This window comes from Geotrypetes seraphini, chromosome 2, assembly GCF_902459505.1.
Source record: "Geotrypetes seraphini chromosome 2, aGeoSer1.1, whole genome shotgun sequence".
Lineage (NCBI taxonomy): Eukaryota > Metazoa > Chordata > Amphibia > Gymnophiona > Dermophiidae > Geotrypetes > Geotrypetes seraphini.
In genome coordinates this window covers 443,160,497-443,185,068 of record NC_047085.1, presented here as the reverse complement: position 1 = coordinate 443,185,068, position 24,572 = coordinate 443,160,497, and the positions used below count along the sequence as shown (strand labels likewise).

At 45.6% G+C, this 24,572-nt stretch overlaps 1 protein-coding gene across 1 annotated transcript in view; it reads right to left on the bottom strand.

Moving 5' to 3' along the window:
* The window catches only part of YME1L1 (YME1 like 1 ATPase), a 169,584-nt gene that overhangs the window by 139,761 nt on the left and 5,251 nt on the right, over positions 1 to 24,572 (bottom strand). The window contains exons 2-3 of the mRNA XM_033931421.1: positions 18,653 to 18,784; positions 2,210 to 2,372 (exon numbers count right to left, since the gene is read on the bottom strand). Of these exons, the coding sequence (XP_033787312.1) occupies positions 2,210 to 2,372; positions 18,653 to 18,784 (295 nt within the window). The remainder of the gene's footprint in view (positions 1 to 2,209; positions 2,373 to 18,652; positions 18,785 to 24,572) is intronic.

Below are 24,572 nucleotides of genomic sequence, written 5' to 3'. Positions count from 1 at the left end.
TACCTGCTGCCTCAAATGAGTTGGGCCTGTCGAATATGTTCTCCACAAGAGCTGTATGGAGAAAAAAGCATACCCTGGAGCAGTGGTTGGGTCTTGTTCAGTCGTTGGCGCTGCTCGGAAGAAGTCCCATGACTCGATGCACAGGTGCTTGGCACCATCATCCAAAATGGACACTAGGCATGATTTTCTTCCCAGATCAGCTCCCTAGTCCTTGAGGATCTGGAAGAGGCAAGGCTTAAAGCTCCCGCCTCCTCCACCAGTATGCTGCAACACGCAGTATACAAACGCTCTTGCACCAGCAATCCGGCACAAGCAAAATCAAGGGGTTTAGAGCTGAAATGTAAGCTTTGTAAAAAACACTGATAAAAATCCAAGATGGCTGCTGCCAGCAAATTTGCACCAAAAATGGCAAAAATAAACAAATTTCAAATCTAAAAAATAGCGATTTGGGGAGATGGGAGACCTAAACTCTACCCTCAGAAACCCTTAAAAACATGCTTTACAGACCACCCAAATGCTTCCAAAGGGAAATAATGGAGATGTACTCACAGTCTCCTAAGTGCCTTGCCTACTAGCTCTTTTCACTGCAGCTGAATGGAGGAAAAGCATTTTCTGCCTCACAAAAAGTCCAAACTTCAAGATCTTTGGACTGCCGGTAAGACGGACTCCAACTGAAACTTCTGCCCTCTCGGAACCTCTTCACCTGACCAGGGGCAAGAAATGAAGCCTGCGCCCTGAAACCCCGAAGGGCCATTACTCAGGATGCACCCAGCCTGCGCTTAAACCTCTGACAAAGTTAGAAGGTAAACTAGCTCCCAGGGGGACAGATCCCGAGCCTGAAAAGGGGGCACCCAGCAGGCTAGCTCCACAGGTCCACCAAGGTTTCTCTGTGAAGAAACAGCCCTGCTCTGTGGAACTGTGTCCTTTCCTCCAGCAGAAGACCACCGCAAGGAGTCTCACAGCACCCAAGCCACCAAAAACTAACTTTAAATCGCAAAAAATAAGAAAAAGAAACGGATCACATCAGAAAGACTTCTGCATGGATCGCTTGCAGAAATTGAACTGCAGGGGGGATATGTCTCTTAGAGAATGATGCGGCAAAAAAATATGCCCCCGTCCCCTCGAACTCTGTCCCCATCCGCACAAGCCATGAATAGTTATGATTTTATATTGAAATCATTTTATTGAAACATAAACAAACATTTGAAAAAACCAACAATATCTTGGATATTCTGTTCTTTTTCTTTTCTTTCATTTTTTTCAATCTTCTGTTTTAACTGTGCCATGTCGAGCTATCAAGGCCAAGGCCGAGGTTATTCCACGTCCCGGAGCCAAAGCCAGGGCTGATGTGGCCAGTGTTTCGCGGACCACTAGTCTGTCCGCTGCTTCAGGGCTAGTTACAGGGCACAGTAATATAGCCTTTCAGTACTCTGTCAGAGAATTTCAATTCTCTGACAGAGTACTGAAAGGCTATATCCTCTGACAGAGTACTGAAAGGCCATATTACTGTGCCCTGTAACTGGCCCTGAAGCAGCGGACAGACTAGTGGTCTGCGAAACGCCGGCCACATCGGCACTCTCTTTGGCTCCGGGACGTGGAATAACCCTAGCCTTGGCCTTGATAGCCCGACACGGCACAGTTAAAACAGAAGACTGAAAAAAAAACGAAAGAAAACAAAAAGAAAAAGAACAGAATATTGAAGATAAGTAACATTCTGTTGGTTTTTTCAAATGTTTGAAGTGGTCTATATTTAAAAATATTTAATAATATATGAGTTTAGTTAATAGTCACAAGCTAGTATTAAGAAAAGCACAAGAATGATACAATAAAAAATTAAATAGTAAAAACATTATGAGCAGGTTTTTGGCCAGCGATTGAAGTACGGAGTAGCTATATGTATAGCGTCTACGCTGACAGTGCAAGTCGATGTGACAACAAAGCGTAGTACTCTTGGATTCTGAGGCCTTTTCCTGCATAGTAATCACTCAGTAATTATATAGTAACTACGCTTGGGAAAAAAAAATATGTTCACAGAATAAAGAAAAAATACGTTCAAAGAATAAAGAAAAAAATACGATCAATAATAGTTGGTTTAAACCCCTTCATTAAAGTGGTTTATTTGACAAATTTTGTATAAACTTTAATATATAACACAATTTGCATTCTTTCAGGACAGATGCAAGAAGATGCAGTCCTGTAATTCACATACCGTGCTTATTTTCAAAGAACGACTGGGCAGAGATGTAAGATGTGTGCCACTGGGGTGAAGTTTTCTTCTCTGGGCTGAAGCCAGGAAGTAGTTTGTTGACAAGTTCATCCAGTTGACTAACTTTCAACTCGGATAATCCCAGGTCTCGCAGATTAAGCACAGGCTAAAGGGCAAAGATTTTACAGGATTAAAGATTTGGACTTAATTATAAAACTTAAGCTCACGTGGGCTGATTCTATAAATGGTGCCAAGAAAAATGGTGCCAGTTGTGTGTCAATCACACTTAGGCACCATTTACAGAATTGCAGCCAAGTGGCACTTATGTAAAACGTTTGGCACCTGAAATGTAGGCCAGGGTTTTAAGGCGCCTAAGTTTTTGGAGAATTGTGCTTAGCAGTGCCTAAGTCACACTCTGCCCATAGAAACACCCACTTAGGTGTTAGGCGCTGCTAAGTGCCATGTGATAGGCACCTATCTTTTATAGAATCAGATAGGCACCTATTGCTCAATTTTATTTTTTTTTTAACCAATTATAGAGGCTATTAAGGGTATTTTGCCAATTAACCCCACTTTTTACTAAGCCGAGGTAGAGGTTTCTACCACAGCCTAGAGCGCTAAATGCTCCAATGCTCACAAAATTCCTATGAAAATCGAGGCAGTATCAGAGCATTTAGATCACCAGGTCACAGTAGAAACCTCTATCGCAGCTTAGTAAAAGACAGCCTAAGAGGCATCTAACTTTAGGTGCCCTCTATAGAAATCAGCCCCAAGATGCGTTACATTTCATATTCAACAGATATCCTATAGAAATATCTTAAAAAATCCCAGAACCTAATGGTCTTAGAATGTACTATCATGCAAAGAACATTTGTGTACTGCAGATGAAGACCATAAAAACAACATTAACTATGGCTACTAGAAAACATGTAGTCTTCAAGACATATATGATATTGATTGACCAGTGCTTCTCTCCATTTTTAAACTCCACATTTTGCAGGCGGACATACAAAGGGGTGCTGAAAAATTATCAGCCCAACCAAATTCCTACATTCTGAGTGTTAATTTCCCACTGTAGCTGAAGAGAGTGTTATTTTATTTTGCAAAGTGCCAATTTGCATGGAAAGATTAAGTTCTTACCTCATTAGTTTTCTTACTTGTAAACCCACACTCTTTTCCCACACCTTTGGGGAGTCAATCCTTTCTCGCGAGAAATCTTGTAGGAAGCTTCATTTGCATACTTTTGTTCCTCCTTTCTTACCAGGGTATAACAAAGCAGTCATTTCTGGAGAGGACACAGGCAATGAGGCCAGTCTGGAGCTACTAGAATTACCAGGGAGGGACGTGTTGCTATCCAGCAGATGACCCGACTGACCAGTGGCCATGGAGGGAACACACACAGGGGCTTATGAACCAGCCAGGGCTGAACCAAGGCATCCAGTCGTAGGCTTCCGTGCTGTGTTCGTTGACTGAAAAAGCACCTGGCCTTCGAGTTCTCTGCTGCAGCCATCAAGTCCATCTGGGGCTGACCCCAATGCTGTCCAATCAGATGGAACACCTTCTTTGAGAGGAACCATTTTTCTGGGTCTAGGACCTGTCGGCTGAGGAAGTCTACCTGAAAATTGTCAACTTCAGCCACATGGGCGCTTGAGAGAGGCAGAAGATGTGCTTCCGCCCAGTGAAACAGCCCGCAAGCCTCCTGGACCAAAGGAGTGCTTCTTGTGCCCCCTTGATGATTTATGTATGCCACCGCCGTGGCATTGTCAGAGAATACTTGCACTGCTTTTCCTTCCAGAAAGGGCTGGAGAGCAAGTAACGCCAGCCGAATTGCCCCAAGGTCCAGACGATTGATCGACCAACGTTTCTGATGAGGAGCCCACTACCCCTGAATGGATCGGTCTCTGCAGTGAGCACCCCAACCTGACAGGCTGGCATCCGTCATAAAAGGCATCCAAGAGACGTAGTACGGTAGCATAGACTCGGGCTGCCTTTTCCGGCCGACCTGCCAGAGAGTCCAGAAACAAATCTGGAGGCAGGCAAAAGAAGTCTATCTTGTGCCAATCCCAAATTGATCCAATGAAATGAGAGTCTACTCCTGATAAAACTGGCCTCCAATATTAGGCAGCACCGCCTGACTCCTGGCATCATTGGGGCTTTTTAGGCGCAGCCGCTGCTCGGGAACCTGAGGACGCCTGGTATTGGAACTGTTGTAATGAGGGCAGTAGACTTGGGAACATCTCTGGGAGGAAGATTCCATGAAGCCCTGACGAAACCTGGGGGAGGGACGAAAATTACTTTGATCCCCTCCCGCCGTACGGTGAGACCTGTTCACAGGGAGAGATTTATGGTGGCGCTTGGCAACACTAGTCATGAGGTCATCCAGACCTTTACCAAAAAGAAGCTTGCCTTTGAAAGGAAGTCTGCTCAAGGTGGCTTTCGAGGCAGCATCCCCAGTCCAATGATGGATCAAAAAAGTCTGGCGAGCAGACACTGTATAAGCAGAAACCTCTCCAAGACTACCTATTGCGCTCTTGCCCCTTTATCTACCAAATCCATCTCCTACTCCCGTAAAGCCCCTTGGTATCTTCCGTACCACAGAGAACTGAAGCAGAAATGTCGAGCACTGGAGCGCAAATGGAAAAAAATCAAAATCCCCTTCAGACAGACAATCCTGGAGGGAAAATATCAAGTTTTATAACTTAGTACTAAAAAAAGCTAGGAAGAACTACTATGGTGATAAAATTTCCCGATCCAACAACCAAAGCAGCACACTGTTTAACATCTGCCGCTCCTTAACTTCCGAAAACGACTCCACCATTTCCCCCTCCTCCCCATCAGCAAACGACCTAGCAAAATTCTTCAACGAAAAGATTACTACCATAAGAAGCTCCTTCCCCCCATCAGTCTTCTACAACTCTCTGGCCCCCAACAACTCTAACCCTATCCCAGCAGACAGATCCTGGACTTCTTTCGAACTCGTATCTGAACACCAGATCGCCAATCTCTGCCTCAAACTGAAATCCTGCAAATGTACCCTAGATCCATTCCCTTCCTACTTGTACGAGAATATTCCCGCACAGGCCATCTTATCCCTTACCGGACTTATAAACTCCGCTTTAACATCAGGCCTATTCTCCGCAGAAATGGGACATATTGCCTTGTCCCCATTACTGAAAAAAGCCAATCTTGACCCTTCCTCTCCTTCTAACTACCATCCCATAGCAAACATCCCTCTCCTGACTAAAATGCTAGATGCCATCATTTCCATCCAGCTCTCATCCTACCTAGAGAGCTTCTCCATTCTCTTACCTTACCAATACGGCTTCAGACCCAACTTCAGCACCAAATCCCTTCTGGTCTCATTAATTCCAAAGGTGCAACAATTACACTCTCGCAATAAGTTTGCTGTCCTATTACAATTTGATCTCTCTGCAGCTTTCGATGTCATCCACCACGATATTCTAATTTATCAACTTTCTGAGATAGGCATCGACTCCACAGTCTTAGAATGGTTCTTGAACTTCTTACGTTCCCACTCCTACACTGTGAACACAAATGGCATCAAGTCCGCTCCTTGGAAACCGACCTGTGGAGTCCCGCAAGGATCACCCCTATCCCCTATTCTCTTCAACATCTACATGTCTTCACTGAAAATCTTCCATCAATCTTCCCTTGAAACAATCTACACTTATGCTGACGACATCCTTGCCCTTCTCGAGACAGACTCGAACCTTACCAAACTTTCTGAGAACATAACAGCCTGTATAACTAAACTCCAATCCTGGTCTCTCTCTGTTCAAATGAAACTGAACGAGTCCAAAACGAAAATTCTCTGGCTCGGTCCAAAATTAGAACAGTTGCCCACCCTCTTCGCACTGCCCTCTGGCGCCACGCTGCAGCTTGAGTTCTCAAGCAAAGTTCTAGGCATCATCATCGACTCTTCTCTTTCCTTTACCGACCACCTCAACTCCCTGGTAAAAATCATGCTTTTTCAGCCTCCACATGCTGAGGAAAGTGAGATCCTGCTTCCGCCAACAACATTTTGCCATCCTTATTCAATCCATCATCCTTTCCAAACTAGATTACTGCAATTCTATCTACCTTGGTCTAACCAAAAAGAGTCTTCACAGACTTCAGCTAATTCAGAACACTGCAGCCAAGTTGATCTTCGCAAAATGTAAATTTAACCATGTCTCCCCACTTTTGTCCAAATTCCACTGGCTCCCAATAATCGCCAGGGTTCATTTTAAATGTTCCTGCCTAGCTTTTAAAATCCTACACGGCATCCTCCCTCCTCTAATCCCTCTATCTTGGAACTCCCTGAGTCCCGACAATACCAGGCCCACCCAAAAATTTAAACTTTCCTTCCCCTCACTAAAAGGTATCCTCTATGCGGGAAAATTGGGAAAATCTCTCTTCTTCAGAATTACAGGGCTTTGGAATAACCTTACTACCCCACTGCGGACTCAGGTCTCCTTCCAACTATTCCGTAAGCACCTGAAAACCAGTCTTTTCACAAAAATGTAACACTCTCCTCCTCCCCTATTCTCAATCCACCAAACTCAATGTGCTATTCTTTTCCTTTATTAAGCTCTTGTAAACCGTGCCGAGCTCTATATTCATGGAGAGGATATATAAACTTAAGATTTAGTTTAGTTTACTAAGAACTCGAATGAGATCAAAAAGGGTGTCCGCCACATAATCCACACCACCCATTACCAGCGGAGGACAGGCATATTCCTCTGCAGAAAACGCACTGCACAATCTGGTATGACAGGTTTGCACCGTAAAGAAAGCATCTGTCGCCATTACTTTGATACCCAAAACTTTTAACACAATGTCCACCCTGCAATCCTGAGAATCCTTAAGCATCACTCCCCCATCACTAGGGAGGGCTGCACGCCTGATAACCACGGCGGAATCTACCTTAGGCTATTCAAAAGCTTGCTGAAAATCAGGAACCAGTGGATAAAGTTTAAACACAGCTTTAGAAGGCTGGAAAGAGCTCTCTGGGGGATCCCACTGTTCTGTAATCAAACCCAGAAGTTGGGGATGGGATGGAACAAAGGAAGACAGCACATTAGAGCAGGTCAAGACTGAAGCCTGAGAAGTGGAAGGTGGAGAATAGAGAATGACACTGTGACTGTTATCCGTGGAAAATCGTGAGTAACCCGCTGAAACGGTGGTGGAAAAACCAGTTTTCACCGTGGCTACAGGGACAAGGCCGTTCACCACCCTGTGGAGTGGTGAATGGCCTTGTCTCCGCAGTTAAGGGAGGGAACATGTGCAGTCACTGATTGTGCTCCCTCCCTCCTTACTAACGATCGCCGCCGCTGATGCCGTCTGATCGCCACCGCCGCCCCATCCGAGCATCTCCCTTTCTCCCTCCCTTCCCCTCGTGGTGGGCGATTTCTAAATTTCCTTTCTACGAGTAGCCAGAGCATTGAAGTTGCGTGTAGTTTCCGTAAAGCACAGTTACTTACCGTAACAGGTGTTATCCAGGGACAGCAGGCAGATATTCTTGACTGATGGGTGACGGCACCGACGGAGCCCCGGTACGGACAATTTTAGAGTGATTGCACTCTAAGAACTTAGAAAGTTCTAGCTAGGCCACACCGCGCGTGCGCGAGTGCCTTCCCGCCCAACGAAGGCGCGCGGCCCCAGTTAAGATAAGCCAGCTAAGAAGCCAACCCGGGGAGGTGGGAGGGACGCAAGAATATCTGCCTGCTGTCCCTGGATAACACCTGTTACGGTAAGTAACTGTGCTTTATCCCAGGACAAGCAGGCAGCATATTCTTGACTGATGGGTGACCTCCAAGCTAACAAAAAGAGGGATGGAGGGAAGGTTGGACATTAGGAAAACAAATTTTGTAAAACAGATTGGCCGAAGTGTCCATCCCGTCTGGAGAATGCATCCAGACAATAGTGAGATATAAAAGTATGAACTGAGGACCAAGTAGCAGCCTTGCAGATTTCCTCAATGGAAGTGGAGCGGAGGAAAGCTACAGACGCTGCCATAGCTCTAACTTTGTGGCCCGTGACAGAACCTTCCAGTGTCAGGCCCGACTGAGCATAACAGAATGAAACGCAAGCAGCAAGCCAATTGGATAGAGTGCGTTTAGATACAGGATGACCCAACTTGTTAGGATCAAAGGACAAAAACAATTGAGGAGATGATCTGTGAGGCTTAGTGTGTTCAAGATAGTAAGCCAAAGCACGTTTACAGTCCAAGGTATGCAAAGCCTGTTCACCTGGATGATAATGAGGCTTTGGAAAAAATACAGGTAGGACAATGGACTGATTAAGATGAAAGTCAGACACAACCTTAGGGAGAAACTTTGGATGTGTACGGAGAACCACCTTATCGTGGTGAAAAACAGTGAAAGGTGGATCGGCCACTAGTGCATGCATCTCACTGACACTGCTGGCAGAAGTGAGAGCTATAAGGAAGACCACTTTCCAAGTAAGAAATTTGAAATGTGCTGTGGCCAAAGGTTCAAAAGGAGGCTTCATTAAAGCGGAAAGAAGCACATTGAGATCCCAAACCACAGGAGGGGGCTTGAGAGGTGGTTTGACATTGAAAAGGCCCCTCATGAATCGAGAAACCAAAGGATGAGCCGAGAGGGGTTTTCCATGAATTGGCTCATGAAAGGCAGCAATGGCACTAAGATGAACTCTGATAGAAGTAGATTTGAGACCAGAGTCAGACAAGGAAAGAAGATAGTCCAACACCAGTCCCACTGCTAGAGACATGGGATTATGGTGATGTAAGAGGCACCAGGAAGAAAACCGAGACCACTTCTGTTGATAACACTGAAGCGTGGCCGGCTTCCTGGAAGCATCAATGATAGAATGGACAGGCTGAGAAAGGAGTGAGTGAGCCGAAGTCACCAAGGAGGGAGTGAGTGAGCCGAGAGATACCAAGCTGTCAGGTGCAGAGACTGTAAGTTGGGATGTAGTAGGGTCTGCTGATGCTGAGTAAGCAGAGAAGGAAACAGTGGAAGAAGTATGGGTTCCCTGGAACTGAGTTGAAGTAGAAGGGAGAACCAATGTTGCCTGGGCCACCGTGGAGCAATGAGAATCATGGTGGCTTGTTCCCTCCTGAGCTTGAACAATGTCCGCAGCATGAGCGGTAGAGGAGGAAATGCATAGAGGAAGAGATTGGTCCATTCCAGGAGAAATGCATCGGGTGCCAGACGGTGAGGAGAGTAGAGTCTGGAGCAAAACAGGGGCAGCTGATAATTGTGAGGAGCTGCAAAAAGGTCCACTTGAGGAGTGCCCCATTGAGCGAAAATGGACTGGAGAGTCAAGGGGTCGAGAGTCCATTCGTGAGGTTGGAGAATTCTGCTGAGATTGTTTGCTAAAGAATTCTGCTCCCCTTGAATGTAGACAGCTTTCAGGAATAATTGACGAGCTGTCGCCCAAGACCAAATCCGTTGGGCTTCCTGACACAACAGGCGAGAGTCCGTCCCTCCCTGTTTGTTGATGTAGTACATTGCAACTTGATTGTCTGTGTAAATGAGTAGTACTTGAGGAAAGAGAAGATGTTGAAAAGCCTTGAGGGCATAAACATTGCTCGGAGTTCCAGGAAATTGATGTGGTGTTTCTTTCCCTGGGCAATCCAAAACCCCTGAGTTTGGAATTTGTTCAAATGAGCTCTCCAGGCATAAGGGGATGCGTCCGTGGTGATCACGAAGTGATGAGGAGGTAGATGGAACAGTAGACCTCTGGATAGATTTGAAGATGTCAACCACCAAAGAAGCGACTGTCGAAGAGATGAGGTCACAGATATGTGTTGTGAGCAAGGATCCGTCGCTTGAGACCACCGAGTCGTTAGGGTCCATTGAGGAGTACGCAGGTGGAGACGTGCGAAGGGGGTGACATGTACTGTGGAAGCCATGTGCCCCAAGAGCACCATCATGTGATTGGCAGAGATGGTCATCTGTTGAAACACCTGCCGACAGAGATGAAGGATGGTCTGAAGGCGGTCGGATGGAAGAAACGCCCTCATCAGAACAGTGTCCAGAATGGCTCCAATGAATTGAAGTCGCTGGGTTGGAATGAGGTGCGACTTGGGTAGATTGATTTCGAAACCCAACAGTCGAAGGAAGTGAATAGTCTGGTTGGTGGCAAGCAGAACCTCCTGAGGAGAATGAGCCTTGATCAGCCAGTCGTCCAAATAAGGGAAGACTTGAAAATTGTGAGAGCGGAGATAGGCCGCTACCACAATCAGACACTTGGTGAATACCCTGGGAGAGGAGGCCAGACCGAAGGGTAGCACCTTGTACTGATAATGAGTTTGATTGATGAGAAAGCGTAGATATTGCCTGGACGTCAGATGGATAGGAATATGTGTGTAAGCCTCTTTGAGATCGAGGGAGCATAGCCAGTCGCCCTGAGTGAGAAGAGGATAGAGGGTGGCAAGAGAGAGCATTTTGAACTTCTCCTTGACCAAACATTTGTTGAGATCTCTGAGATCTAATATAGGACTGAGGTCCCCGGTCTTTTTGGGAACTAGAAAGAACCGGGAGTAAAATCCCTGACCTCGATGATCGTGAGGAACTTCTTCGATGGCATTGAGAAGAAGGAGGGATTGAACCTCTTGAGCGAGAAGGAGGGATTGAGACTTGTTGGAAGCAGACTCTTTTGGCAGGCCTAACGGCGGAGGAGTCTGAAAATTAAGGGAGTAGCCGTGGGCTATGATAGAGAGCACCCACTGGTTGGTGGTGATCACCTCCCATCGAGTCAGAAAAATGTTTAGTCGACCTCCTATGGGCTGTGGAAGAGGACATGAGGGAGGAAGACTGGCAATGCCCTGGAGAAGTGAGTCAAAAGGGCTGAGTCGGTTTAGGCTGAGTAACAGGCTTTATGGCAGGCGGCTGTTGTTGGCGAGCCTGTTGTTGCTGTTGTCGTTGCCTCCGAGGCTGAGGAGGATGAGGCTGAATCGGCCGAGCAGAAAAACGCCTCTGATACGACGTCTGCTGCCTAAAAGGACGAGGAGGTTTCTTTTTGTTTTTCAATAAGGTATCCCACCTCGTCTCATGGGCAGAAAGCTTCTGAGTGGTGGTATCCAGAGATTCTCCAAACAGCTCATCACCCAGGCAGGAAGCATTGGCAAGGCGGTCCTGGTAGTTCACATCAAGTTCTGAGACGCGAAGCCATGCCAATCGTCTCATCGCTACAGACATAGCAGTAGCTCGGGATGTCAGTTCAAAAGTGTCATAGATGGAACGGACCATGAACTTCCTGAGCTGCAAGAGACTGGCAGTGCATTGCTGAAAAGCAGAAAGCTTGCGGTCAGGAATATACTTTTGAAAAGTGGCCATCTGCTGGATAAGATGTTTCAGGTAAAAGGAGAAATGGAATGCATAGTTACCTGAACGGTTGGCCAACATCGCATTTTGGTAAAGTCGTTTACCAAATTTATCCATAGCCTTGCCCTCTCTGCCAGGAGGGACAGATGCATACACACTAGAGCCTGCAGATTTTTTCAGGGTTGACTCCACCAGCAAGGATTTGTGTGGAAGCTGAGGTTTGTCAAACCCTGGAATAGGAATAACTTTATAAAGCGAATCCAATTTCCTTGGAGCTCCTGGAATGGTCAGAGGAGTCTCCAGATTTTTGTAAAAAGTTTCCCTTAAGATATCATGAAGGGGTAACTTTAAAAATTCTTTAGGAGGTTGGTCAAAATCCAAAGCATCCAGGAATGCCTTGGACTTTTTAGAATCAGACTCTAATGGGATTGAAAGGGTATCTGACATCTCCTTAAGAAACTTAGTGAAGGAAGAGTGCTCAGGCTTACTAGCAGGATCCTGCACCGATGGATCAGCCTCATCCGATGAAAAATCCTCCTCGGTACCGAGGCGATCTTCAGAATCATCCCACAAATCAGGGTCCCGTACCGATGGAAGACGGCCCTGAGAAAGAGGAGTAGAGGATTCGGTATGCCTGGTTTTGTGTACCGATTTGCCTGAACGCATCGACACCGTACCCGGTGACTGTACAGCGGTACGGGTGTCAGAGAACGGTACCGGATCAGAGGCCGAGTAAGCAGTACGTCGAAGAGACTTCGGCTCTGCCGATAGAATAGGCATAGACATGGAAGAGGCAGATTTTAGCGGTGCCGATAACGTCGATGCCGACAAAATAGGCTGGTCGACAATCGGCACCGAAGGCTCAGTAGGTACCGACACTGGAAGGTTCGGAGTCAGCAGAGCCGGGAGCAAGTGTTGTAATTGCTCCTTAAGCTGGACCTGGAGGATGGATGTTATACGTTCATCCAGAGACGGTCCCGATGGCACCGGTACCGCTTTTTTCTTGCTCGGTACCTGCGGTGCAGCTCGACGCTCAGGCGAAGTCGATGCCGATGAAGAGGCAGTGACTTCTATGGGAGCGGAGTGTTTGCAGGGCCGGCGCGCAGTCTGCAGGACTTGGCTCACTGCATGTTCGACTGGCGGGCCAAGAACAGTAGGGGATGGCTTCTTAGCCGGCTTACCTACAGGGTGCGACACCGACGATGGATCTTGCGGTGTCGACACCACTGGTGTCGACTTGGAGGAAGTTGCCGGAGTCGCCGGTGGAACTTCCATAGCGGCACCGAAAAGAATCCGCTGCTGAATTTGGCGATTCTTCAAAGTTCTCTTTTGAAGAGAACTACAGCGGGTGCACGTTTCTGCCCTATGGTCCAGACCCAAACACTGAAGGCATCACTTGTGCGGGTCGGATTAAGAAATAGGGCGTGCACACCGCTGACACTTTTTAAAACCCGGTGAAGGGGGCATGAAGGGAAAAACGGCAGTAGCAAAATCGAAGCCCGAGGCTTCGATGGTGCCAACAGGCCCCACCGGGGCCGACCGAAAAAAGTCGAAAAAAATTGACTTTTTAAAATCTTTTTTTTAAACTAAAAGACAGAAAACAATAACGTGAAGAATTTCACGAAGAAAAATAACAAGCGAGCGGGAAGGCGACGAAAAAAGAAAATTTTTTTCAACAGCCGTTGGAAACACACGTCTTCTTAGCTCCGCGGAAACTAAGAAACTGGGGACCGCGTGCCTTCGTCGGGCGGGAAGGCACTCGCGCACGCGCGGTGCGGCCTAGCTAGAACTTTCTAAGTTCTTAGAGTGCAATCACTCTAAAATTGTCCGTACCGGGGCTCCGTCGGTGCCGTCACCCATCAGTCAAGAATATGATGCCTGCTTGTCCTGGGATAAAGGTCATCTCTGATGTAACCAGAAGTTGCATCAGAGATGACCTTTCCTGCAGCCACACGCAACTTCAACGTTCCGGCTGCTCGTAGGAAGGAAATTTAGAAATCGCCCACCACGAAGTTAAGGGGCAGGGAGGGAGAAAGGGAGGAACAGATGCTGAAAGGAAATGGGGAAAAGAGGGTGGGGATAAGACGCTGAAAGGAACTGGGGAAGGTATGGTGGGGAGGAACAGACGCTGAAGGGAAATGGGGAAGAGAGAGTGGGGGGGAAGGTGGAGCGGAAAGGAACAGACGCTGAAGGGAAATGGGGAAGAGAGAGTGGGGGGGAAGGTGGAGCGGAAAGGAACAGACGCTGAAGGGAAATGGGGAGAGAGGGAGGGAAAGTGGGGTGAAGAGGAATAGCCGCTAAAGGGAAATGGGGAAAAGAAAGTGGGGAGAAGATGTTGAAGGGAAATGGGGAAGAGAGAGATTCCAGACTATGAGGTGAGCAGAGGGAAGAAGATGGGTGTTAGACCAATTGGGGATGGGGAGTGGAGAGAGAGATGGAAGGGAGAGGTACAGTAACAGAGCATATGGAAGAGACAGAGAAGGCAGACAGTGGATGGAAGGAAATGAATGAGGAGAAGATGAGGAAAGCAGAAACCAGACAACAAAGGTAGAAAAAAAAATTATATTTATTTTCTTTTTTGCTTTAGGATAAGTAGTATATTAGTTGTGTTGATAAACATTTATAAACAAAGCCCTTTCAGCTGAACATCTCTCTAGTTCAGCAGCCAGAACTTTGATTTATAAAATGACAATTGTACAGAATATTGTTTCTTTTTATACTTTAATAAAATAAGTTCAGTATAAAACTATTCGAGGCTTGTGTAGATGGGATCAGATGGTTTGCGGGGACGGAGACCAAGCTCACGGGGACAAGCTTGCGGGGATGGGGACAAAGTTTTTCCCCCGTGTTATTCTCTAGTGGAGAATCCAATTTGAGCTCTTTCAGAACATCAGCAATGAAAAGATAAGACAGAACCATGCTTAAAAAGTCTGCGAACAGAAGAGTATCATCCAAATCTGGACTCTTAGGGTGGCCGAGGTGACTAGTCCCATCTAGGGTATCAGTCGGATCCAATATAGAAACAGTGTCAGGAGACAGAAAAGGCATAATATCTGAATGGCAAATACTGCAATTGAGGTCTGCCACACAGGATGATAGGGCTCCAAAACCGAAAGCTCAGCCACATGCTGAGAAAGACCTGACACGCCCGCTGGCCACGTCGAACAAGCAGGGTCTGAAGAACATGGTTTTCACAGAAGCCATCATACCCTGCAAATTGCTGGCGGCCCGTCTCCAATGGGTCCTTCCCAGGTTGGTGCATGGGGACCAAACTGGGTTCATACAGGGACGCCAAACATTCGATAATACTAAGCGAGCGCTTTATTTGCTGGAACAAGCTAAACAGAGCAGTGAGGCTGCTCTTTTGGTGTCATTGGATGCGGAGAGGGCCTTTGATTGGGTGTATTGGCCTTTTCTTATGGCGGTGCTGCAAAAGATTGGAATGTTGGGGACCTCTCTGCATCAGATTATGGCCTTGTATAGACAGCCTTTGGCTACCTTGAAGATTAATGGTGGATATTCCGAGACAATGGAATTGTTTCGAGGGATGAGGCAGGGGTGTACCCTGTCTCCCCTATTGTTTGCGCTTACTATCAAACTGTTGGCACAGTTGATATGGATGGATTCTCATATCTCAGAAATTTCTGGGGGCGGGCTGGACCATAGGGTGATGCTATTTGCAGACAATATTCTACTAACATTGACCCGGCCTCAAACATCTCTTGAGGGGGTACAGAACATTTTAAACGCTTATGGGGCGGTTTCAGGATTCTGCATAAATTTGGGGAGTCAATGTGACTGAGAGTCCGCTCCATGATTCAGCATGAATTTCCCCTTCACTAGGCGACAGAGTAGATAAAATATTTTGGGATTCATTTGACATGTACCAAGAAGTCTCTTTATAAGTTGAATTTTGGGGCCCAATTACAAATTTTATTGCAGGAGTTTGATTGCTGGAAACCTCTTAAGTACAGGCTCTTAAGTTGGTAATACTGTCCAAATTGTTATATTTGTATAAGGTGATTCCAATGGCTTTGCCTCACATTTATTTCCACACCTTGAATAAGAATGCTTTTGCGTTCATTTGGAAACATAAGCCTCCCCGGGTAGCTCGACAAATGTTATATCAATCTAAGAATACAGGGGGTATGGGGATGCCAAATTGTATCATTCAGCTGCTCTGTTGCAGGGGATTTCTTACTAGTGGGATAGGGAAAGTAAACCGTGGCTGTCTCTGTTACAGGCTTGGGCGGAGTCTCTTCCCTTGTGGATGATTCCCTGGTTATCCATGTCAAAATTACGTCAAACCACACCTCATATGAATAGGTATATGCTATGCCATCTGGAAGAATGGATGAGATAGAGTTCGGATTTTCCCTGGGCGACAACATTTTCAGTTTACTCCGATTCAATTTGCTCCAGCTTTTGAGCCAGGACCATGGGATATTACTTATAAACTATGGGCCAATAATTCACTATATGCTTTGGCTCAAGTTTGGCAACAGGGAAAACTCTGCACTTTAACTGGGCTACAGGATGAGTTTGGCATTTTAAGAAATTCCTTTTTTCAGTATCAACAACTTACAGACTTTTTGTGCCGAAAGTCAAGTAAGGATTTGGGTTTAGAGGAACATCCTTTTGAAACAGCTATTCTGACTGGTATGGGTGTAGGGATGGGGGGGGGATTCTCACCTAACCAAATTCCATGTCCATGTAGTACTCAAAATTAATTAAAGAGCTTAATTGGCATGGTAATTGACCATGTCATTAAAATCTAATAAAGAAAATTAAAAACAATTAAGAGGTCCACAAGGTACGTTAGATAGATTGTGAGCCCACCGGGACAGAGAGGGAAAATGCTTGAGTACCTGACTGTAAAAATTGCTTACATAACCTTGATAGGCGGTATATAAAATCCTAATAAACTTGAATAATAAACTTGAAACTTAGGGCGCCTAGTGGTGCCTGACATCTACCTGAAAAGTAGGCATAGTTTGGAGGGAGAACAGACATGGATTACTTAGGCATCGTTAGGTGTCTGTGGTAGGTGTCAGTAAATTAGGTCATCTGAGGCACCGGGGGGGAGGGGGGCAAAAGGAGAGCATGGACATATCTCCCACCACCAACTGACAACTCCCCTTGGCAGCGGGAGAGATGCCCAGGTTCTCCTGCTGCCACGCAACACCTCCCACCATGCCTCAGATGACCCCCTGCCCTCTCCCCCTTACCTTACTTTCAGATGTCTGGCCGAAGGAATGCCTACTCCCTCTGGCCAGCTGGCTTGCCTCTTCAAAATGGTGGACCTTTCCCTCTCCAGTCCATCCTGGGATGCACTGGGGAGGGGCCTGAGGCTCTGACTGGCCCAGGTTAAAGCTCCTCCCATGGGTGGGGCTTTATGCATCTGGGCCAATCAGAGCCTTAGGAGGAGGAGGAGGAGTACCGAGGAGTACCGGGGAGGGGAAGGCCTATCATTTTGAAGAGACAGGCCAGATGTCCGGAGGGAGTAGGAATCCCTAAAGCCAGCCATCTGAAAGTAAGGTGCGAGGACGTGGGTCATTGGAGGCAAGGGGGGTGTAACATGGTGGCAGGAGAGTGTGGGCATCTCTCCTGCTGCCGAGGGGGGGGGTTTTGTTGCTGGGCAGCAAGAAAGATTGAGCATCTCTCCCGCTGTTGGGTGGAGGATTACTTGCAATTAGATTTTTTGTTGTTGTTTTGGGTTTTATTTTTGCCTTTATTCTGCGCACGTGCCCATCGCTATAACCAGCTATGGGCACATGAAAATTTAGAGAATCCTCACTACTCTCTGCCAACCTCATTTGCATGAGCGTTTTTTTGGAGAATGACTCGCTTTTTTAAAATTGCTACTACAATGGCTATGACAGTGGCCCGTCAGTTTTTAACACGACTTTTAGAGAATCTAGACCTCAGTGTCTCAAAGCATTGTCCCTACACTGATGGCAGGAACACACTGCCACAAACCCCCCCACAAACTGTCTATCCAAGATATCATAGGCAGTGCCTGTCATATTTTCTTGTATAAGTTTGTGAACGATTTCACTGAAATTGACTGACTTCTGAAGCATACACTCTGTGCCAAAATGCAGATCTTCATTAAGTCTTTTTAGTGGAAATATAATAAAACGTTGCGTTGGAATCAGAGTAGGCCCCCCATTTTTTTTGATTTGCCAAAATGTTTCTGACTACATACCCTATTTGGTTTCTCTTAAGTTTTAGTATCTAATGTTTTAAGATTGTAAACAAGTTTAGTGCATTTTGTGTGCCTTTAAAACAACATTACATCTGGTGGATGCCTGACCTAAATGCTGTCAAGCAGGTACAAAACTGTCACATATGTTCTAGCATTGTCCTATCATATTACAGTTTTGGACACATATTTTGATAGGGGTAGCAAAAATGTGGACAAGGACTATCGAGTGGAACCAGGAGTTTTGTTTAATTTTTTCAAAGTTTCTCTTCCAACGCCACCGGGCATAAAAGGATTTTTGTGCTCATAGTATATGTCTAAGAAGTCTATTTTAACTAAATGAATTCAAGCAGAAACTCCTCAACTGTTGCAATGGAGATCACATCTGATTCAGCCTTTGATGATGGAAAGGATGGACATATCTGACTTAACCTTAGCTAAAGATGTCCAGTCTCAGAAAATCTGGGAGACTTATTGGACTACATTGACACCAACAGCACGCAACTAAGGGCTGAATTTAAAGTTTTACAGTAACTTTTTGGTGTGCACTTCCCGAGTACGGCAGTAGGACTGGGGATGAAAGGAAATACAGAACTTGCATTTTTCTCTTTCAGGGTGGTTGCATAGTTTTATTCTTTATGTAGCTGTCTTACTCTGTGAGTAGAGGTATTTGATAACTTACAGTTATCTTGTTTATTGTTAGCTGCAATGTATTCTGTAATTACTGGGGGGGGGGGGGGTTTTACCATTAAAAAAATTGAGAAATCCAGTTTCCCTTCATTTTTAACTCATAAAACGAGTCAAATAAATGACTGCCAAGTTATAAATTAGCAAGATAGTCAAGTGTCAGATCCAATGTTTGAATAAATTCAAAATAAAATTCTGGATGCTCAATTAAGGAGGTGAAGCCTCATTACTAAAGATTACCTCATTGCTTGGAATATCATGTTCCAGAGGCACATCCTTCTGTAGGCACTGAAGAGACGCTGTGGTAGCTGATGATGAAGAGCCCTTAAGTGAATGGACGGCATTGATAAGATGGCTCAAGGGAACGGTTACCTAGCAAAGAATAGAAAAAAGAATGAGTTAAAACATATATACAATCAGTTTAAATATACATGTTCCAAAGGAATTTAATTAAATTTCTAGTCAATTTATTTATTTGTTTTGATATAGTCTGATTGCTCAGTGGTAGTACCATCTGTAATCTACTACTCAGATGAGCTGGAGATGTTGTCAGGGCTGTGGAGTTGGAGTTGAGGAGTCGGAGACAATTTTGAGTACCTGGAGTCGGAGTCGATAAATATGTACCGACTACGACTCCTGATAAATTTAAATTAAATTAAATTTTAAAAATACAGCAAGTTCAAATGTCCCATTTCACAAACAATTGTCATAATTAACACATTGTGGGCATTTTTCGCCGATCAATGCCGAAAAGCGGGCAAATTTTTTTAAATGTTGCAAGGGAAATTACATTTCTCATAAAATAACTGTAACTTGCTTATTTTTGAATAAAACTTTGTTTCTTTTCTTATATTGAATTCTTTATTATAATTTGAACACATTTTTTTTATTATTTTACAACATTCAAGGTTAATTTCAAAATTTAAAAATTTAAAAAAACTACTCTTTTATACTGAAGAAATTTAAGGAAAGTCAACTGAATTTACAGCTATTTTATTTACAATTTTTATCTCCCTTCCACCCTAATTTCACGAATTGTCAGGTATCTCTTCACCGCCTAACGTCTAACGATAAATAATGCGTAATTTTTAATTTGCCGAATAGCCGTGTTTACACTTTTGCCGCATGAAAACCTCAGCTTGTAATTTCCAGGTGTGTGCAAAACTCTACCAGCAGCTGTGGAACAGGCCACTTCAATGCTCTTCTGCTGGCCCAGACCTGAATGTATATTTGAACTATGGGGCTATATAGAGGCTGAGGCCCATGTAGTTAAAAGGAACATTCAGGTCTGAGCTGACAGAGGAGTAAGAAGTTTGCCCATTGCTACTGCTGCTGCTACTACTACTACCAATTTGCTTGACATCTTTGAAGGTGTGAATAAAGGCGAGTTGGTACATGGTTGCTGATCCAGTGCACATATCTATATCAAATTAGTGGCTGGGGAGTCCATCTCAAATGATTTTTAACCAAATCGAAGTTTACCCATTGCTGCTGCTGCTACTACTACCAATTTGCTTGACTTCTTTGAAGGTATGAATAAATGTGGATAAAGGCAAGCTGGTATATGGTTGCTGATCTGGTGCAATCACTGCACATATCTATCAAATTAGGGGCTGGGGAGTCTATCCCAAATGATTTTTAACCACATCGAGGAGTTTTGAAGCAGAAATAAAACATTGAAAAAAAGATCAATAAAAATCCAAGATGGCCACCACCAGCGAATTTGCGCCCAAAATGGCCAACATAACAAAAACCCGAAAATAAAAAATAGAGATTTGAGATCTGGGGAGGTGGGAGACCTGAAACTTACCCTCAGAAACTGTGAAAAAGAAATTAAAGCTCCTCAAAAGCCATCCCCAAAGTTCCCATAGAATATAATGGAGGTACTCAAAGTTCTGTAGTGACTTTGCCTGTTAGTGTTTTTTAAAAGCAGCTGGGTGGAGAAAAATAACTTTCTGCCTCAGAAACAGCACCAAATGAACAAAATTGAAGATCTTCGGACTGCCAGCGGCCAGATATCTACTACAACCTCCGCCCCCACAGATCCTTTGCCACGCAGGAGCCAGTAAGGAAGCCACTCAGCACCAAGCAGCAGCGCCAAGTCGCACGCCTGCTCATGCTTCTCAGCGGCTGAAGACACTCGCGGCAGCCAGTTAGCAGCGGGGCAGGAACTTGGAAAGTTAGCTCCTGTCTGCTGCACCTCCACCAGGAATCGGAAGTAGAGGTATGAGGCTAGGGCAGGGAGGGGGTGCAGGGTGCAGAGCCTGGGAGGGAGGCAGGGTGCAGAGTCTGATGGGGAGAGAGGGAAGGAAGGGGGCTGGGTGCAATGCCTGACAGGGGAGGGAGAGAAGGGGGCTGGGTGCAGTGCCTAAAAGGAAGGGAGCTGGGTGCAGTACCTGAAAGGGGAAGGAGGGAGGGAAGGAAAGGTGCTGGGTGCAGAGACTGACAGGGAAGGGAGGGAAAGAAAGAGGGAAGGAAGGGTGCAGAGTCTGACAGGGGAGGAAGGAAGGGGGCTGGGTGTAATGCCTGACAGAGGAGGGAGGGAAGGGTGCTGGATACAGTGCCTGGCAGAAAGGGAGCTGGGTTCAGAGCCTGACAAGGCAGGGCACTTGAATATTAAGCTGCCCAACTTATATTCGAGTCAACCATTTTTCTTCCTTTTTGGGGGGAAAAGGGGGGTCTCGACATATTCGGATTGACATATTCGAGTATATACGGTAATAAGGCTAAAAGCAAGTCATGATTAACCAAATCAAATGCTGCCAATAAATCTACCATACTCCTACATTTTTATCAAAATAGCACCTTACTTTAGACAGGAGAACTGTTTCATTACTATAGAGTATATGGAATCCTGATTGCAAAGGATCCAGTAAATCAAAACACTCCAAATATTCCTTTACTTGAGATGTTACAATTATTTCTAAAACTTTAGCCAGGGTTGGAAGATTTGATACCTGTCTATATTTTCCACAGACTTTAGAATCTAAATCTTCACCCTTTAATAATAGGTTCAACATAATTATTCCCATTTCCTTTGAATAACCACTACTTTGTAATAGAGAATTTATCATGCTGGTAAGGCAATGAAGTAAACTATCAGGTAATGCACTTAACAACCTTATATCAAAAGGATTTAGTATATAACCATGATTTAGAAAATCGTAATAATGTATTTTTAACATCACATGTCTCAACCAATCTAAATTCAGTCCAAATACGATCTACTGGAATGTCCCTTGAAATAGCAACTACAGTGTTCACCCGCAAATTCGCGGTTCACGAATTGCGGTATACTCCGACAGCCTCTTCCTGTACTAAAGTCAGGCTACACCAGGGGTCTCAAAGTCCCTCCTTGAGGGCCACAATCCAGCTGGGTTTTCAGGATTTCCCCAATGAATATGCATGCTTTCAATGCATATTCATAGGGGAAATCCTGAAAACCCAACTGGATTGCGGCCCTCAAGGAGGGTCTTTGAGATCCCTGGGCTACACCAATCAGGAGCTGCGTGTCAAAGCAGCTCCTGATTGGTGTAGCCTGACTTTAGTAACAGAAAGAGGTGGTTGGAGCATACCGCAAATGATTTTCTGTAGCTGCCCTCTCCTGTCTGACAGGTGCAAAACCGCATTTGCGGTTTTTTGAAATTTGCGGGTGTTCCTAGAATGGCACCCCTGTGAATTTCGGGGGAGTACTGTATTTTTATTTAGGCAGTAACTCCCTCCACATCTACCTGAGATAGAGATTTTACTATTTTGTCTATTTTAGATTGAAAAAAAAAAATCTGTAAGATCCTGGATTCTCTACAAGGAGAATTATTCCAGCAGTTGGTAATGGAACCCAGGCAGGATGAGCCTACTGGTCTTAGGTCCAGATTCTCAAAACTTTAACACCATCACTTTAGCGAGAATTTTAGCAGTCTCCGACACTGACATGCAAATGGGCTCTAATATTGAAATGAGCCCTCTGGTGGATTCTTAAAAAATGCAGAGCCATTTTTAAAAAGCGGCGTCGGCTTTTGGCGACTAAAAAAAAGCGACTAGTCCAGGGGTGCTGGTCAGTGTCACAGACTGCTAGAAACCCGTGTGTTGTAATGCAGCGTGAGACATGCCCATTTTTCTGCTGCATCACAACACCCCTTCCTGGCAGTAGCGGCGGCAAACACCACTCTCCTCCTGGAACGGCAGCGACACCCCCTGCAGTGGAGAAATGCCCACATTCTCCCACTGCACTAAAATCCTCTCTGTAACTGACCCGAACTTCCCCTGCAGCGGGAGAGATGCCCACACTCTCCTGCTGCACTAAAATCCCAGACCTGACCCCCGCCCTTGCAGCGGGAGAGATGCCCACTCTACCCCGCTGACAAGTAACCCTCCCCGCTGCCATTGCCGCCCCCTCCCCCTCCTCGCGGGAGAGATGCCCACTCTTCCTCACTGGCAAGTAACCCCTGCCACCGTCTTTGCTGCCCCCTCCTCCTTACCTCAAAGTTGATGAGCCAGAGAGACGCGGACCCACTCCTCCCAGCTTCCTGCGTGGTCTAAAATGGGCTTTCCACGCCCCGGCCCATGGGAGGGGCCTTAAACAACATGGGTCAATCAGAGGCTCAGGCCCTCCCAGGATGCATCGGGAAGGGGTCTAAGGCTCTGATTGGCCCAGACATCTAAAGTCCCTCCTATGGGGCATCCGGGCTAATCAGAGCCTTAGGCCCCTTCCCGATGCATCTGGGGAGGGCCTGAGGTTCTGATTGGCCCAAGTTGTGGAGGGGATGGGAAGGCCCATTTTAGATTATGCAGGAAGCTGGGAGGAGTGGATCTGCGTCCCTCCAGCTCATCAACTCTGAGGAAAAGGGGGAGGTGAGCGGCAGAGACTGCGGCAGGTTACTTGCCAGCAGGGGAGAGTGGATATCTCTCCCGCTGCGGGGGGGAGGGGGGTCAGGTAAGGTGGAGGGGGCGGCGGAGGCAGGGGGAGGTTACTTGCCAGCTGGGGAGAGCTCTCCCACTGCGCAGGGGGGGGGAGAGGTCAGGTATTTTAGTGCAGCGGGAGAGTGTGGGCATCTCTTCCGCTGCTGGAGGGGCATTTGTTGGTTGACAGAGGAAAGATTGAACATCTCTCCTACTGTTGTGTTTTGGGTGTTTCTTTTTTCTTGATGCTTTTTTTCTGCATATATGCCCATTACTGTCACCAGCGACAGGCACATGCAAATTTAGTGAATCTTCGTTGCTGTCCGCTAACCTTATTTGCATACGTGGTTTTCTGAAAATGCCTCGTCTTTTAAGATTTGCTATCAAAATGGCTGCGTTAGCAGACAGTTGCTTTTTAATGCGGGTTTTTGAAAATTCTGCCCTTAGTGCTTATAAACGAGGAAAGTGTTTCTGATGTTACAGTGGGTGATCATCTGGCATCCAGTGATCACCGCATGGTGTGGTTTAATATCAAGACAGGTGTAGAGAAAGCTCATTCTAAAGTAAAGGTTCTAGACTTAGAAAAACTAATTTTTTTCAGATGGAGGATTATATCAAGGAATTGTCTGGATGAGAACATCTGGAAGAAGTAGAAAGCAGTAGGCAAAACTGAAAGGAGGTATTATAAGGGCAACAAACCATTTAGTAAGTAAAAGAGAAAAAGAAGGCCGCTTTAGTTCTCAAAAGTAGTAAATGAGAAGGTAAACAAAAAGAGGTTAGCTTTCATGAACTACAAAAGATCACAGAAAGAGGAAGACAGGTTAAAAGAGACTAGTCGAGTGAAAGCGAAGATGCAAATGGAAGAAAATATAGCCAATGGAGGACAAGACATATTTTAGATATATTAGTGATAGGAAGAAGTGCAAAAGTGTCATTGTGAGACTCAAAGGTGAAGGGGAGAAATATGTAGAAGCTGATAACGATAAAGCTGAATTGCTTAACAAATATTTCTGTTCTGTGTTCACAGCTGAAGCTTATTAAACTACAAACTGGGACATCCGATTTTCTGTTCCACAATCTTTCTGTTGTTTTGCTGTTTCACAGCTAAAGTGCCAGGAACGGAACCACAGAAGACAAATGCAAATAGAGATGGAAGTGTGATAGACCCTGATCAATTTCACTGCACAACAATTTTTTGGTTAAGTCTTGATTCCTGAAAAGTTTTTGGTGATTATGACAGGTACCAACTTGGTATGCTCAA